At 62.1% G+C, this 17004-nt stretch overlaps 1 protein-coding gene across 1 annotated transcript in view; it reads right to left on the reverse strand.

Annotated features, from left to right (window-relative positions):
- SHANK2 (SH3 and multiple ankyrin repeat domains 2) overlaps nucleotides 1–17004 on the reverse strand; it is a 138389-nt gene that overhangs the window by 18489 nt on the left and 102896 nt on the right. Inside the window, exons 3-10 of the mRNA XM_019654662.1 lie at nucleotides 11591–11726; nucleotides 10290–10370; nucleotides 10079–10087; nucleotides 8595–8615; nucleotides 2594–2724; nucleotides 2245–2356; nucleotides 1327–1347; nucleotides 6–34 (exon numbers count right to left, since the gene is read on the reverse strand). Of these exons, the coding sequence (XP_019510207.1) occupies nucleotides 6–34; nucleotides 1327–1347; nucleotides 2245–2356; nucleotides 2594–2724; nucleotides 8595–8615; nucleotides 10079–10087; nucleotides 10290–10370; nucleotides 11591–11726 (540 nt within the window). The remainder of the gene's footprint in view (nucleotides 1–5; nucleotides 35–1326; nucleotides 1348–2244; nucleotides 2357–2593; nucleotides 2725–8594; nucleotides 8616–10078; nucleotides 10088–10289; nucleotides 10371–11590; nucleotides 11727–17004) is intronic.

A 17004-nucleotide genomic window follows, 5' to 3' on the forward strand; every position in this document is an offset into this window, starting at 1 on the left:
GGGGCCAGGAACTGCCGCTCCTCCTCCGTGATTCCTGCAAGTACAAGACAGGTCGGTGTGACACCACGACAGCGACCAGCACCCCGCTCAGCGACACTCACGATGCACACGTGTTCACGGGACCCAGCACAAGCCACAGTGCACAACGCCAAAGGGTGACGGCCCGTTCGAAGCCGGAAACAGGGGAAGGAAGGAGGAAGGCACAGGGGTGCGGAGTGCGTGCTGCTGACGTGTTCCCTTTGTACTGCGCCGGGCACCCCACCTCCTCGGGGCATCGTGCGTGTGTGCATGTGTGGGGGGATCAGGAGGCATCCATCCTTTTAGGGTTGTCCAGGGCCCCCGGGGGTGTTTTAAGGTCTGGGGGCCGAGGCTGCCACACTGCCCATCTGAAACGAGGCAAAGGGCGCACAGGCTGAGGGCACTGCGGCGCTGGTTGGTGTGACAAGAAAGGTGCCACTGTGTGTAGGGAGCATTAGAGGGCCGTCGTCCTGCCCAGGTGTGCAGGGAGGCCTGCCACCCTTCAGTCTGCCACCCATCACTCTAAGACGGTCTCGCCCATGTGGCAGGAACCCATTTTGTTGCCTGCCTTCTCCAGGCCACCTGAGGGCTTGAGGGTACTGGAGCCCCTTGGGCCCTCCGGACGATGCCAGAATTACTGCGGGGGGGTGGCGGGGGGAGCCAAGAGCCTTAGGCTGGGCTGAGGGCTGTGGCCATCACCACAGCTGTGGTGAACCAGGGCCAAAGCTCGGCTGGCGTGGCACGAAGTCGATTCGTGCTCTAGGACGTGAGCCAGCGCAACCTGTGGATGTGGATGTGGGTGCGCCGAGGGCCTGTGGTGGTGACGGCGGGCGTCCCAGCTCCGTCGGCCCCAACAGTTGTGTGTGTGTGTGTTGAGTAGGTGATATTTTCAGACTGTTTCTGACAGTCCAAGATATAAACACATCAACAGAACGCACTCCAGCAGACGGAACGACACAGACATGGACGCCGACAGACGTGAAGTCACGTGTGTCCCGTCGGAGGCATGCAGGTTTTTCAGAGAGGTGACAGAAGGCATCACTTCAAATCAAAAAGACTCCTAGAGCCAACTACAACTTAGTCCAATGAAAGTGCCCATTCGATAAGGGTATTCCAAATTCAGCTACTCCTTGTGGGAGGCGGGCATTTCGGCATTGCAAAGATGGGTTGCTGACAGACCTTCCCCGACTGTTTCACGTGGTGGTTGCCTGACAGTTACGTTACCAAGGAGTAATGATTTAAGAATACACCTTATAGAGTAAACTGGGTTACATTCCAATTAGATTCCAAACCGTAAGGTTCACTAACCTGATAGAAAGATTCTGCTGTCTGACAGGAGGAAATCAATTGTTATTAACCAGTTAAAGAGCCAGTGACACAACATGGCGTCTGTGCTACTCTGCGAGGCCGAGCAACCGGGAAGGGAGAGTCTTAGCAACAGCAGACGCGGCGCCCACCATCACGGATTGTTCAGTTACTGCCTCAAACTAGTGACCAGGAAGCCACGAGGCGTTTCCACAACATACAGAGCAATGTCCCCAAGGGCAGACGGGGCTCCCGGGTGCCGCTCACACTCCTCTGTCTACATGGCAAGGGTCCACTGGTGTCCGGCAGTGGCCTTGACCTCTCTGAGAGCTTACATGGTAAAGACAGTGCTGGATTATCTCACAAGGGGACTGCCTGAGGGTCACGGTTACCCTGCCTTAACAGTCAGTAGGAACCGGTGACATTAACAGGAAAGGTAACGAGTTTGCTATGACACACAGTAAGGACAGTTCTATTAGAATTTGACAACCTGACCCAACCACCCTCAGAAGTGTGTCCACTGAGCTCACCCTACAAAACACGGTGGTGGCCAGCAACGCAGTGGGTGGGGGACACAGTGACATAGGACTCACTGCACCTGCCACTCTGACGTGAGGGGCAGGGAGGGGGCTTCCCGGACCGCCCGTCCGCCCCACCCGCATCCCCTCCTTCCCCCGCCATGGAGCCCCGCCCCCTCTGGCTTCTCACGCACAGCTTGGCTTGCCGGGCTGGAGAAGCCACCCTGGGCATTGTGTCCAGGGGTAGAAACGTTTCAGACCGCTGGGCCGTTCAGAGTGCTCCCTGGTGGGGGAGGCTGGCCGGGTGCCCGCCCTCTGGTGGGCGGCCTGGGGGTGGTTAGGGGGGCACTGCGAGGGCTCTGAAAGCTAAGGGCAACCGCTGCGGGGCGGCCACGCTTCTTACCTATTGATTTCTGCCTTCGCATCGTACCTCGAGGGAGGCCCAGAAATGGGCCTTTCGGGCTTCCGGGAACAGTGGGTGTCATCACGGCGATCCCCTGGCGTTCATACACGGACTGTGAACCAGAGGGTCTGGGGTGAGATGCGCCTGGACAAGCCCCACCCACAGAGACCAGGTGGCCCGAGACCCTGGAGACACGCACCCTCCTCCTGTGGGGCTCGGATTTGGACTCTGCATCTGCACAGCATGGGGTGTGTGACCCCAAACTACAAGGTCAACCATCTCTATGCACGCTGAGCTGGGAGGCCTGCCTGCTTCCCTGGTCCCCGGTCCCCAGGGCACAGCCACGTACGTTCATGTCCGAGACCGGTGGGAAGCACCGGCTGGTGGGCCGCTGCTTGATGGTGGCCACCCTGGACTCCACGGCCATGTTCTCTGCCGTCCGGGATGGCTTGGGGGCGGGGACTATCTCCTCGGGCTTATCTGCAGTGTGAACACGATGACAGAAACAGGCATCAGTGACTGAAGCCCCCAGGATAGACAGAAAACGCCAAAGGGCCTCTGACCTGTTAACCCCGCATTTAACAGCCCGGCCTCCAAACTGTGCAGACGGGTGCTGGTCACTGCGGGCGGTGCACGCATGCTTCTCTGCCACATGCATTCACAGCGACACGATCTGTTCCCCAAACCCTCAGCCCAGGAGGGAACACATGGACAAGATGGCCCTCAGCCGCCGGGGCCTGGAATGCCTAAAAGTCCTGTCGTCCGTGGAGTCACCGCATTCATCCTGACAGCACTTAACTAAGTGTCCACCGAGCCGACGCTTGGACTTGTTAAGAGCTCAGAGGTGTGGTCCTTCTGTGGCCAGACGCAAGTGCCAGGGTCTAAGGGTCTGCCAACCAAGGCTGGAGGCCATGGGACAGTGTGAGGGAGCCTGGCAGATGTCCGAGCCTGGGCTGTGTGGCCAAGTCCCCACTGTTCCCCTAGGCATGGAATATTCTCATTTCTTTGTGACAAAGAACACCAAGGGTTATTAGTGATCCCTACAAATTGAGAAAATTTGTTTTAAAAATTGAAATTGAAAACATTACATTCGTTTGAGAATGTGAAAACTGAAGCCGTGGCTCGGGCCACCTGATGCCCTGGCTGTGTCTGTAGACGCCTGAGTCCAGGCACCAGGGGCCGTAGGACTCTGGTTCCCCGAGACTCATTCTGCCCCGTGAGGGGCCACGGGGTTTCAGCAGGAATATCCCATTTAGGGCCTTGCGAGGTGCAGCACTCCCCTTGTCCCCCGGGTCATCTAAAACATTCTGTCCTCAAGCCTGAGGTCTTCTCCTAGGCAGCCTCACCCATTCCAGGTCTGGTGACCACGGTGAAGCTCACGCTGTCATAAAGGGCCGGGCCTCTGGGGTCTCGCCCAGACCCCCAGCTGTGAGACTGGCATGAGAGGCAGGCAGCATCCAAGACCTCCAGGCCGCAAGTTGTTCCAAGAACCATGATGGCCACTTGTAACCCCCTGAAGAAGCCCCCCAGAGCCACAGCACCCTCTGAATCGCCCAGACCAGAGGCACCAACGAGGAACTGTGGGACGGGGAGGGGGTATGCCCACCAGGGCCACCCCAACCTCACGGGGCACCCACAGGCAGGACTCTGACATCCACGGAGGCGATTTCCTGGTGAATCCCTAATGAGAGCCTGCCTCCAGCCCCGGTCCTGCATCGGGGTGGACAAACTATGGCTCGAGGGCTACACCCGCTCTTGTTTGGTCCTTGGCCTGAGGACAATGTTTGCATTTTTAAGGGACACCGATAGGACAGGAAGGAGAATGTGCAACAGAGCGCATGTGACCCACAGCCTGAAATGCCTGCCCACGAAATGCTGAGTTGCTCAGGCAAAAGCATCAAGGGATTTTCCCCCCGACACGAGTTCTCAGACCCCGCCCGTCTGTCCCATTCCCTCGTCGGCTTCCTCCCCATGGATCTGGGACCGCAGCTGTTCTGGCTTTTCCCGCCCCTCAGGGAATTGGTTAGAAACACCCACCCCTGTGCTGCCATGGGCAGCGGGGACACCTCCAGCTAAGGTCACTGTCCCAGCTCCTCGCCCCACCCCATCGGCCAGGCCTCGCCCCCCTTGACCGCTGCATGGCCCAGGGTCCTCTCACGGCAGTGGCTCAGGTGGCACTCGGTTGACCTGCTTGGTAATCCGTGGGGGACCCATGGGTCTGCGTGGCCCGTCCCTGGACGCCGAGTCCATTGAAGTGGCCGCTGGCCTTGCTTCAGCCACGTGCAGGGCAGGGAGTGGGGTCTCTTGGGTGCTGAGGGTTTGTGCCCAGGCTCAGCTCAGCCAGGCTCCCCTGGGGCCGCCAGGAACTTGGACCCACCTGGAGGGGACAGTGACTGGAGCCCAGGAAGACACCCTGGGGAGGCGCTGCAGATGGACAGCTCTGCTGCGTAGCTGGCCACGTCTGAGCCTGCCAAGGTGTGAGGGACCCCCAGTGGGACGCTCTCCTGGCTGGATGTCCGAGAGGCTGGTTTCTAGCTGGACTCTCTGAGTCCGTGTCTTTGGTGTTAAACCTCCTGGAGCTGATGGGGTGGTTCACCCCGCCCCCGGCATGCCGAGGGCCCCTTGTGTGGCATCCCGGAGAGCCACCTGGAACCTTCTCATGCCTGGAACGAGCAGGCAGCAGGCTGTGACCCTGGGCCCTGGAGCACGTGGCAGGTGCCCTGAAAATGCCTCAAAACACGGGCATGCCCAGGCGAGGCAGAGGCATGGTGGTTAATAACAAGGATCCCCGGGCCTGGTGGGACTTCTAAGGCCTCTGTCCCGTGTCTCTTCCTGACAAGAACCTGACGTGTGTGTGTGTGTGTGTGTGTGTGTGTGTGTGTGGCGGGGAGGATGAGGCCCATTTTGCAGAGAGAACAGCTGGGGGGGTCAGAGATGCTTAAGGCCTGCAGGTGGAAATCTGGGACCAGGTGGGAGTGTGGGTGAGAATTGGGGTCCCCAGCCTCTGCGCCCCCACCTCGGGCCAGGATGCCAAGCCCTGGGGGACAGTTACTGTCAGAGCAGTCTGCCAGGTGCAGCTGACTATAAAGGGGGGTGGGTGCATAAAGCCAGAGCAGTGTCTGCACCAGCCACACTGCATGGAGAGGGGCAGGTTTGGGGTGTAGCTGAGGGTGTGTCCCCTGGATCGGGGGCCACCTTGTCTGGTTCAGACCCTTGCCCTCCTGCCTCCACTCCCCCCAAATGTTCCTGTGACCGAAAGCACACGAGAACACTCTGGTTTGTGGGGGATGGTGTCACTCTTGCTCCCTTTTTGGTGAGTGCGGTCTGTGTGATTCAAATGAAAAGGGGGACAGCCCGCGTCGCTTCCTCACGGCCGCCTGGGTCCCTTCCCTGCTCTTGTCTCAAAGGGAACCTGGCGGCCGGACTGAGACGGCTCGGCCCTGTCTGAGGGTGTTTACTGGCTTTTAGGAAAAGTGGCGACACTGTGCGTTCCTGCATCTCATCCTAGACTTGAGACCATCATCACGCCGCCTTTATAAGAGCCTGGAGTTGGGTCTGTATTCAGGGGCTCTGGGTGGAGAGCATTTGTGAGTTCAGCCCCCTGCAGTCTTCAAACGAGGGGCACAGTGACTGAAGACAACCCTGGAAACCCACTTGAGAACCGCAAAGCTTACAGTCTGGGAGCGAGTTGACGAAAATGCTCCAGCAGTTCCCCGCCTCCGGAAGACAGGCGTAAGGCCCACTGTCCACGAGCTGCAAACTGCCTGGCGTGGGGACGACTGTCCCCTGGGGGAGGTGGTGGGTCTGTCAAGCATGGTTGGGTCACATGCAGCCATGTCTCTCTTGGGAACCAGAGCAGGGCGGGTGTCCTGCACAGTCCCCCACACGAGTCACCCAGTGTCCAGATGTCAAGGTGAGAAGGCACAGAGTGGGATTCCCTCCAAAACACAGCTTCCAAGAGGAAAACACGGCATCAACAGCAGATGTCACGACAAGCCGCACATGTGGGAGCAGCGGCCTGGCCAGCTGGTCCACCTGGTTCATCTTCCCGGAGGCAGCCGAGCGGTGGGGCGTGGTGCTGAGCGCAGCACAGTTCCCGGCCCTCGGGCTCCGAGAAGTCTCACGCCTCCCCAGGGACAGGCCTGACGGTGCAGCCAGAAGTGCTGGTGGCCTGGAGGCCATGGTGATGCTGGTCCCACCACCACTGGCCCGGCTTCTGCCTAGAGCCGCCCTGGGCTGGTGTGGCTGTCGTGTCCTATTCCCCTCAGGCCCGAGAGCAGGTGTCTGGGGACTAGAGAAGGTCCTTAGGAACCGCCAGGTTAAACACAGGAGTCGAGGAAATGAAAACTCGCGGACTTTGTCACTTGCCTGCTGTCACTAAGCAGGAGGCAGCTCCTAGCTGGGATCTGAGGCCGCTTTACTGCCGAGACCAAGTATCACTAGCCGGGTGGTTTAAAGATACAAATTCATCCTCACTGTCCGGAGGCCGGAATTCCGAAATCAAGGGGTCAGGAGTTTCCAAGGGAGGGTCCCTTCCTGCCTCTCCGGCTTCTGGGGGCTTTGGCCGCGTCTGTCCAATTTCACATGGCTTCTGTGTGTCTGTGTGTCTGTCTCCCTCTCTTGTGAGGACACCCGTCACTGGGTCAGGGCCCATCCTACTCCAGTATGACCTTGTCTTGATGACGTCTGCAAAGACCTTATTTCTAAATAAGGTCCCTTTCACAGGTTCTAGGTGGACATGAACTTTGGAGGACACTTTTCAACCAGTACATCCATAAAGGCCAATGTCCTCCTATTCCATGTGGCTTTTCTGGACTGTGATGAATGCTTCTTAGGACGCTAGGCTAATCCTCCAGGAGAGACTGGCGGAGGCAGCGGACAGGGCCTGGCGAGTTCACTGCACACCTACTATGTGTCAGGCGGCACTGGACCCCGCAGCCCCCACAGGAACTGGGTGGGCCATGGCTGCTGGGCCCTTTGGGGTCTTTTTGCCCAAGCACTGCCTCCAGTTCCAGCTGGGGTCAGGGACTCTGGGCTTCCCAGGACTGTCTGTCTGCTGTGTGGGTTGTGCCCTGGGCCCACCTCTGTCCTCATCTTCTCTGACAGCTTGGGGTATCTGGCGGGCTGCTGGAGGCATCCCTGGGGGAGGCGGGTGGGGGCATGGCTGAGGGGCAGGCCACAGAGCCCCGAGGCTCTCCTTGACGATGGGCTTTCTGGGCCAGCTCTGTTACAGGATGGGTTCTGGGAGCCCACGGAGGAGTGGACAGAGAGGCCATTCCCGCCAGCCAGGGGTTGGCTTGGACTGAAGGGAGGTCAGAGAGAAGTCGAATCTTAGGGGATTTTCTGGGCCCTGGGCACCCACCACGTGGCTGACACTGGCAGTGCCCTGGCAGCCCCTGGAGGCTTGGAGGCCCAGGACCGCTGAGAGGAAAGGCTACTAGGCCTGGCCTGCACCTGGGGACACCACTGGGGGCAGAAAGGAGGCTCTCCCACCTCGGTGCTTGCGGACCCATGACCTGCCCCAGATACCGCTGTGCTGGACCCAAGTCCAGTGATACGGACACTGTGCTGTGCCTCAGCGTGAGTGCCCAGGGCTGTGGGACAGGTGCCCTCCTACCGCCCCCTCTGGAAAAGCAGCTTTGACTCGATAGTGTTGCTTTTCATTGTTGGGATAGTTGTCTCTAGCAGCCAGGTAAGAAACACCTCAAAATGTGGGTGCTGCTGAGGGAGAAGCCCGAGTTGTTGGGGGCACGCGTGGGGCCTGCACCCTTGCTGCTCACAGCAGAGTACAGCCGGTCCTGTACCTCACGCCAGCCCCGGGGAGGGGCAGGGACAGGTGTGGCCTTACAGCTCCCTCCTGGGCTCCGGCTCAAAGACGGGGCTCCTGCAGGCCCCCTGGAGCGCGAGGGGCTTCCTGGGAGTTCCGGGGGGCCATCCCTGCCCCACGGCAAAGGGGGCCCGTGGTCAGGCTCCATCCACATGCCAGACGCCCCGCCTGCCTGCACCCTGACCAGCAGCCACACAGGCTGCCCGCCCCACAGGGTAGGCCCAGCTGTGACAGCCCGAGGGGCCCGGGGGCTTCACAGTCATGATGATGAGGACACGTCTCGGGGGGAGGGGGGAAATGCAGAACATGTTGGGGGGAACCACAGATGGGAGAAGCCAAGCAGACGGAACAGACTGAAAGGGGACGCATCCTGGAGCTGGGGCCCCTTCACAGGACCCGGCACAGGGAGAGACAATACAAGGTCACGGCACATTCGAGACACCACGCTGACGGCCACAGAGGGTGTCTCTTCCATGGGGTGTGTGGGCAGGGGCTGGAAACAGACATGGGGCTGTCCCCTTACCCTTCCTTTTCCGGACGGAGGCTTGCAAACAGAAAGGGGCGCGTGAGTCCCATGACGGCCGTGCTCACCCAGGGCCTGGGGGCGGGGCCGCTCTGAGCCTCAGTGTGAGGGGCCCCGACATGGGAGGCGGGGCGTCTGGAGCAGGACGTACCAGCCTTGGCTGTCCCGGAAGCCAGCGCCCAGGGCCTTTCCCTTCCCCGCGCGCCCGGCCGCTGAATTCTGCTCCCCTGCGTGCGCCTTCCCTCTCGGCCCCCACCCCTCCCAGCACCCTGCCAAGTGGAAAGTGGGTCCCACCAGGGCAAGTGTGAGCTGAAGGGCGACTCCTGACTAAGCAGGCCCCACACGGGGAGAGGGGGACCGACCGTGCAGCACCTGTTTGTCCAGGCCAACCTCGCCGGAGCCCCCCCATTAAAGGTAAAGTCCTGCCGGTCCCCCTCGGGGAGGCTCGCCGCAGGCCCTTTGGGGAGCCAGCGTGGCCCAAGCCGTCTCATTTTCGAAGAGGTCGTGCAGTTATTCCCACTGTCACCCCATCAGGTACCACAACAGGGGGACGGTGAGTCTTGTCAAGGGTGGGGCCAGCAGGAGAGGGGCTGGTGGGCTGGGCCGCACTGCAGCAGGGGTGCTCTTTCCTTGAAGGCCTGGGCCTGGGCGCCGACCCGCAGATGCCAGCCCAGAACACAGTGAGGGTGAGGGGTGCTCGCCAGGAGGCGGCCTGGGGGGGAATGGCGGTCTCCCGGCTCCACCGTGTCCACGTGGACGGAGTGTACACAGAACCCTCCCAGAGGTGCTGCAGAAAGGAGGGTCACCCGGTACCTTCCTGGGGGGCGGAGGAGGGGAGGGCCTAAGGTTCTCCCCGTGAAGGCAGGGCCAGGTGGGCGCCATGGCCAGGAAAACGCCCATTAGGGGCACCCAGATTCCAGCCCCCGGGGCCGGCTGGACCTGACAGTGGGTGTTGGGCTCAGGGCGAGTGCCAGGTGACCTGCTGGGTGCGGAGCTCATGGATGCCCCGCCTCCCGGCCCAACCAGCCCACTTGTGCTCTCCGTGGAGCCAGCACTTCCACCCACTCGTCACCTGTGTGTGGGGCAGTCATCGTCCTTCCCAAGGTGTCCCTGGCAACCCCCCAATATGACATTTAACCAGCATCCCAGAGGCTCACACCGCCAGCTCCAGGGTCATCCCTGTTTTCAACAGACACCATGGGCCGCCGGACCCAGGACCGCACTGCTCTGGGCGTCTGTCCCCACCTACGTGACAGGGTCCGGTGGCCAGAGCCTCTCTGCTCCTTGCAGGCCTTTTGAGAAGGTGCCAGGATACCCCTAAGCCTGGCGGGCAGGCCACCAGGCCCGCCAACCCCACCGCTGTGTGAACCCCCTGGCGGAGCTAGTTGGTCTGAGCCAGGCACAGGGAGGGCTGGCCAGGGGGGTGTCGGGGGGGGGCTCACCAGTTGGGGGAGCTGTCTGGGGGACACCATGGGGCAGCTTACCTTTATCCACTAGTGAGAGGCCCAAAAATTCAAAACAAAACAATGTTAGATGAACCAAGAAGAGAAGCAAAACCAGAAGCCCCACCCGAAGCTGGCAGGTGTCCATGGAGAGGCCAGCAAAGGGGCTGTGGGGCGGGGGGCAAGCGAGCACGCGCAGGGCCATGCGGGGCGGGCGGGCTTCCCGGAGGCACAGGGCTGTGGCGACTCTTACCGAGCTCCTCCAGCTCCGACGTCATGGACTTGGAGCGCAGCGTGAGGGCCGTGGTCGGGGCGCGCTTCGGAGGCGGGGGAGCTGCAGGGCAGACAGGAGAGACGCGGGTGTGAGGCCGCCCCACCCCACCTACAAGGACAACCCGGCAGGTGGGCAGCCCCGGGCCTGCGGCTTTCTGCCTGGAAGGCTGACAGGTGTGGGGAAGCCGGCAGCGGTCACCCTGCTGGCCTGAGGAGAGTCACGAAGCTGGATGTGTCTGCAGGCTCCACTTGGGCCGCGATGGCTCAGGACCAAGCAGGGGGCTCAGATGGACCCTGGACAGGCCCTCTCGGGAGGCCCCAACCCCTCTGCACTCCATCCCCCAGTCACACCAGGCACTCAGGGTCCCTGCCCTCTTGCGGGCGTGGGTCCAGGCTGGGACACTCAGTGGGAGGCGCAGCGGAAGTCTGCAGAGGGGTGGCTGGTCCAGCTCCCTCAGGTCCGTGTCTGCCAGTGACTAATGGAGACTGACGGGTCTGGCAGCCTTGCCGCCCAGGCCGCTGAGGACGGTCTCAACAGGGAGGGGATTCGTCTTTGTCCCCCTGACCTGCCACAGTGAGGACACAGGTCTGTCGCATGTGCCGACATCCCTCACCCAGCTCTCCTCACTTCTTCACCCACAGGCTCCCCTCCCGCCGCTCATGGCCCCCTCCTCCAGGCAGCCCTCCCTGGCTGTGCTACCTGCTCTCTCTCCCGAGCTCAGGCTGAGGGCTCCTGGTGGGCTGGGTGGGAGGGGACGCACCCTTGCTCTTGTTAAATGCGGGGCTGCTGGAAGGACTAACTGCCACTCTGGCCTCTTCCCTGGCAAGGAGACCTGGGGGTGCCTCTGGCCTGCCCCCCACTCCCCTGTGTTGGCCTCAGGCAGCCCCAGTATCCCCCAGCTACGGCCTCCCTCAGGAAGGAGCATGGGGTGGGCAGCAAGCTCTGTGAAGCGGACACGGGGACCTCCCCCTTCCACGGGCACAGGCTGAGTGCTGGCGAGACCCGTCGCAGTGACCGAGGGACAGCCAGGTTGGGGCAGGAGCCCCCCAGGACCCCTCTGCTGAGCACAACCCTTGCCTGAGGCCACTCCACGGGCGAGCTGCAGAGTCCTCTCCTAACCTCCTTTCTGGCTTCTTTTCCTGTTCTGAGGGGGCCTGGACCCCCACTGGGAGTAGATGGGGGACACACCTGAAAGTGCCCCTGCCCGCCCCCAGCCCACCCCTCCCACCAGCGGGGTGTGCGGCTGGGCGAGTGGGGGTGGGACAGCACGGAGCAGGCACCTTTCTTCCTGGCGGTGTCGTCCGGGTCGAGATTCCTGGTCACCGTGACCACTTTGAGGACGAGGTGATTCCCTCCCTGACGGATCATGTTCACCACCTGCCGGTGGCCCACCTTCACGACGTTCTCACTGTTGACCTGCAGGAAGATGGCGGCCATGAGCCAGGAGGCGCAGCGCCCCCCAAGGGGCAAGGGCAGGTCGCAGTCAGAGACTCGCGAGGTTTTGGAACCAAAGGTGCTCTCAGGAAAACGGGAAGGAAACCAGGACCCTGCGGTGGCTGGCAGTGTCACCATGAGTAGGTGGCCGGGGAGCTGGGAAGGGCTGGGGCCATTCCCCGGGCACAGGGCACTGTCCCTGTGGCAGCCGAGCGGGCACCCATGTGTTCTTAGGTGCTCACTTGGGCAGACCCAGGGGCAGTGTCCTGGCCACCTGCTACGGGATAAAAGCCGGACAGGAGGCTTGCAGGGTCTGGCCTGCAGCACCCCGCTTTCTATTTTCACAGCCGGGAGGAAACACACTTAGTTGCTTCTCACACACTTCGGGAACGCACATCACACTGACACGGCCCACCTCCTCTGGGCACGCCCACCCTGCTCCTCACCCACTCTGGACCCCGGAGAAGGCATGAACTGTGGCTGCCAAGGTGCCAAGAGCAGCGCGTCCTCTGCCCTGCTGATGGCGGGGGCACTGTGCTCCAGGGACCCCCATGCTGCCCCCACAGCAGCTTTTGGGAGTTCTTAGCACCTTTCAGACCCTGTCCCCTCCCCTTACCCCCGTTCGTCCCCACTGTGGTGAATACACGTGGCACAGAGGCAGAAACGGACGCAGTGTGACGTCCTGCAGGTAGCGGCAGGGCTGGGCCGCGAACCCCGATCCTCGGCCCCTTTGTAGCTCACAGAGCTCAGTCCGGCTGCAGACCTGCTCTGTCCCCCGTCCCACCCCCACGGCTAAATCAGAGCGGTGACGATGGACCGGGCGGTGGGAGCACAGAGATGGGAGAAGAGAGCTTCACCCCGAGCCAAGCCTCCCTCGGTCACAGGTGTTTGGGCGCCACTTCCCGGGCCCCCTGGATGGAACCTCTCCAGGGGCTCTGGCCCCTGCCGTCCCCACAGCTCCCGGCTCCTGACCACTCTGGCACCGTCTCTGAAGAAAGGAAACCACCCGATTGTAAGGAACACGTGAGCAGCAGTGCCAGCCACGGCTTCGTTGTACTTCTTTCTCCCGCCGTGGACTCCTTAAACGCCTTTAAAGTCCAGTGTGGCCACAAACACAACTTCACAAGGTTCCGTGCATTTCCACAAACCTAATCCCCGTCTCATCAGCCCCTGATGGGAAGCGTGAGGTGGCCAGCACCCCACACTGACGACAGGCACTCAGGCGAGCGGGTCTGTTCCGATGGCGGTTCCAGGTAGAGACTCGTGTGGGGCCCACTCGGGCAGCCGTAGGGCAGCCGTAGGGCAGACTCTGTGCTGGGCACGCTGGGCAGTGGGGCCGCGAGGGGGCAAGGGAGGTAAGGAGACCAGGATCGGGGCTGGAACCACTCATGGCTTCCACGGGGCGAGGAGGGAACGCAGGGACAGGGCACTGCTCCGTTTCCCGCCCGAGCAGCCCCGAGTGTGGGGGGCCACGCAGACGTGGGGAGCACAGGACAGGGAGCGGCCTGAGGCCCCGGGGAGGTGGCCCAGCAGCACAGACACCCTCCAGCTGCCCATCTGCGGAAGCTTCCAGGTCAGCCCTGTGCGAGCACGTGGGGACAGAGGCGAGGACCCTGCTGCAGTCGGGCGGGGACCAGCTGCCCTGCTCAGGACGGTCTCAAGTGCAGGCGTCGGGCGGGGCTCAAAGAAAGCCAGTGTCCCCTTATTTAATCCTGCCACCCAGCATTGTGACGCTCAGGGAGACACGAGGCTTCTGGGCTGGGGGCACTCAGCAGTCAGGCCCCTGGGCAGTGCTGTCCACTGGGGACCTGGCCTCTGACCTCGATCCAGCCGTCCTGCAGCCGCGCTGCGGCCCGCTGACCCTGCAGCCTTGGGCCCGACTCCCTAGAGCCCTGCTCCTCTGGAACCTGTGTCTTCGTGTTCCTGGCAGGGGGATGTTGTCCTCCCGTGACGCTGGCCAGGGCTGGCCTTGGCCACACGGGGGAGCTGACATTTGTTCTTATGCCTGGGGAGGGGCTGTGCACAAGGGCTGGAGTCCCTTTTGCCTGAAGTGTCAGACACTGTGACTTAGGGACTGTGTTTTGTGAAAGGTTCTCCCAAGGAGTGAGTTGCTAATGGTGGGTTTTCAGGACCTCAGTGACTCCAGCACCGTCCATGTCCTGCAGGCCCCGCTCGCACGACGGCACCACCCATGTGCTGGGCAACCTGTAGTGGCGCACACAACCTCTCTGTGCCCCAGCTGCCTGGTCCATGAAATGTGGGTGATGAAGATCCCGCCTCCCGGAGTTGCCGTGAGGACTGGAAGGGCCTCCAGGGTCACCTCATCGAGGGCTGACCCCCAGGCAGGTCCCCTGTCCCCAGCCTAGCCCCTCCGTGTCTGAGGGGCCCTGGCCCACCCTTTCTGAGACGCTACTGTCCCCCGCTGAGCTCCTGATGACCACACCAGGGGCGACGGGCATGGGAAGCGGTGTCTCACTACCAGCCCCATGGGCAGGACCCCAGCAGTGGCAGGAATTGCTGGGGAAAGCTCAGAGGAAAAAGACTCTGACGGTCCCCGGAAACACTGCTTGGCCTTCTCGGAAAACCTGATGACAAACAGGCTTGACCAGCTCAGCCAGGCTGGGGCTCAGCTGGGGGTCAGGAGTTCTTGGTTTTCGGATTCCCCTGGGATCCCTGAGATCTGTCTGTACAGACAGAGAGCACACCGCGGGTCCCCATCGAACTGACCCCGGGCTGGAAGCACCCCTGGCAGGGAACTCGGCTGCACTGCACAGCCTGTGCCTGGGCCTGACCGTGGGCTGTGAGCACAGCCAGCCGCCCATGACATCAGGCTGGGAGGGTGGGGGATAGGATGCCACGGTCCTGTTCTCAGGAGCGATGGTGCCCTACGCCCCAGCTCTGCCTGCCTGGCTGGGCACAGAGCACCCCTCCTGGCCCACTGCCCACGCAGCCCTTTCCTCTGGTCACCCCCCAATGCCCCATCGCTTCCACCCCAACCGCCCTCGGGGCGGTCATCAGGACTCAGTCCAGGCCTGGCCGGACCCTGCCACTGATGTGCTCTGGGTGCGTCTCCTCATGTCCCCGACACACCTGTTAGGGGCTGAGCTGCAGCCCCCGGATTCATAGGCAGACGTCACCTTAGGAGGTGACTGTGTTTGGAAACGGGGTCCTTGCAGATGATGGAGTTAAGGTGAGGTCATTAGGGCGGGCCCTGATCCTAAATGGCTGTGTCCTTATAAAGAGGGGACCGGGACACAGACACACTTGTGGGGAGCGCTATGAGAGGGTGCGGGCAGAGATGGGATGACGCCTCCACAGGCTGAGGCGCGGCAGCAGCAGCAAACCCCGGGAGCTGGGGGACGCCGGGCCAGACGCTCCCTCATCGCCTCGGAGGGGCCGGCCCTGCCGCACCTGTCTCAGACTTCCGGCCCCCAGGACGCGGGGGAATGAACGACTGTCGTGTAAGCGGCCCGCCCGTCCGTGGTGCTTTGCGACAACTCCCTCGCCTTGCTCCAGTGGGCGGCCTTGACGCCCCCAGTGGCCTCAGCTGCAGGGCCCCTCCTTCTTGGAAGCCACCCCCTCCCAGACCCCGCAGGGCCCTCTGGCCAGGGCCTCTGGGGACTCCATGGCTCACTGACTCGACTCCTTCCTTACACAGCCCGGAATCGCGCCTCCCTCCACTCCGTCAAACCCAGCCCAGTTTCCCGGCCACACAGGCGGCCACCACATGAAGCTGGGACCTCACGGGACAAACCGTGGCTGTGCGCACGTCCCAGTCCCTGGGCTGGGGACTCAGGGGAACGGCCCGCTATCCTCTTCCTCTGCAGTGACATGTCCTGCCCCAAGCTTGAGGCAGGTGGAGAGGAGTCAGCAGGTGAGTCGGTTTTGGTTAAAGGGGTCCGCCCAGACCCACGGAGGTGGGACTCGCAGCTCCAGCCGGTGCGGGGCAGCCCCAGAAGCTGCTGCCGCAGACCCAGCACCAATGCCGGGGGAGTGTTGCGAGTGGGCCTTTGGCAGCAGGGAGAGACAACGCCGTGGGAAAATGACAGCAGGAGCCTGGGTGGGGACAGGCTGTACTGGCAGGAGCCCTTTGGCCCAAGGATGCGTTGGAACAGAACTCCCCACCCCTGCCCCACAGAGGCTCTACCAGAAACCCTCCCTTTTGGCGGGGCCCTCCCTGGACCCAGAACGTGGCTCGCTGAGCTCACCAGGACGACACTGTCTTTCCAGGTGCCCCCATTTCTGCGCCTGGACTCAGGCCCTGCCTCCCTCCTCCTCTGTCCCGGGGCTGAGGGTGCCCTTCTGCAGAAGGAGGGGTGCCCTCCAGGATGGGGTGCTGGGGCAGGGCCCAGGTTCCCACCTCCCTCACCTGCAGGGGAGCATCTGCCTTGGGAGCATCACCTCTGCTGAGTCCCAGAAGCTCCTCCTGGGCCGGACACGCATGGCTGGGAGCCACACTCCCACCGCCTCCCCTGCCCCATGAGGACAAGGGTGATGCCAGTTCCTGGACAGAGGACCAGCCCACACAGTGGGCGACAGCGCCACAGAGCCGGCCCTGACCGCCGGCCTCACATTCTTCTCTTCCCCCAGCCTCCCCTCAGCCACGCCCGTCCTAAATTCTCATCCTGCTTTTGCCAAGTAAACAAGCTTCGAATGGAGTCTTTCCCCAAAAGCAAGAAGCCAAGGTCAGAGCCGCAGGCTGTGTAGGCTTTCGCGGATCAGCTGCCGGTGTGCAGGTGGGCACTTTGACAGTGAGGGCACAGAGGTGCCAACTGGCGTGTGCTGCGATGCCTATAAATACCTTCACATGGAAAAAGCTGGCAAAGGCAAAAGGTACCGCAATGCAACCTTGAACAGACGAGACCAAGACTGAACAAGGCACGCTGGGAACACCCAGCCACAGTCCCCTTCCCAGTGCGGTGCGGACTTAGCAGCAAAGAGCAGAGCCATGCTTCGAATTTCCCAGCCTTTACACCAGCTTAAAATTCAGTTTAGCCTGCAGTGGGACTTGGGGACCAGCTACTGTCCTTAAAACAGATGCCTGAAACTGCTCGTGTGGTGATGGAAACCTCAGAGACTGACTAGAGGAAACGCTTGCTGTTTCCTCAGCTGCCCAGGCTGGCATTGTGAACATTCATGGGGTTCCGGGGTCCCTCAAAAAACCTGAACCTGGGCCGGCCGAGTGGCGCGATGGTTAAGAACTCGCTTGGGATGCCAGAGGGCCCCGGTTCGGATCCCACATATGAGGGCCAGTGACACT

Source organism: Hipposideros armiger, unplaced genomic scaffold (genome assembly GCF_001890085.2).
Source record: "Hipposideros armiger isolate ML-2016 unplaced genomic scaffold, ASM189008v1 scaffold_228, whole genome shotgun sequence".
In the NCBI taxonomy this organism is placed as follows: Eukaryota; Metazoa; Chordata; class Mammalia; order Chiroptera; family Hipposideridae; genus Hipposideros; species Hipposideros armiger.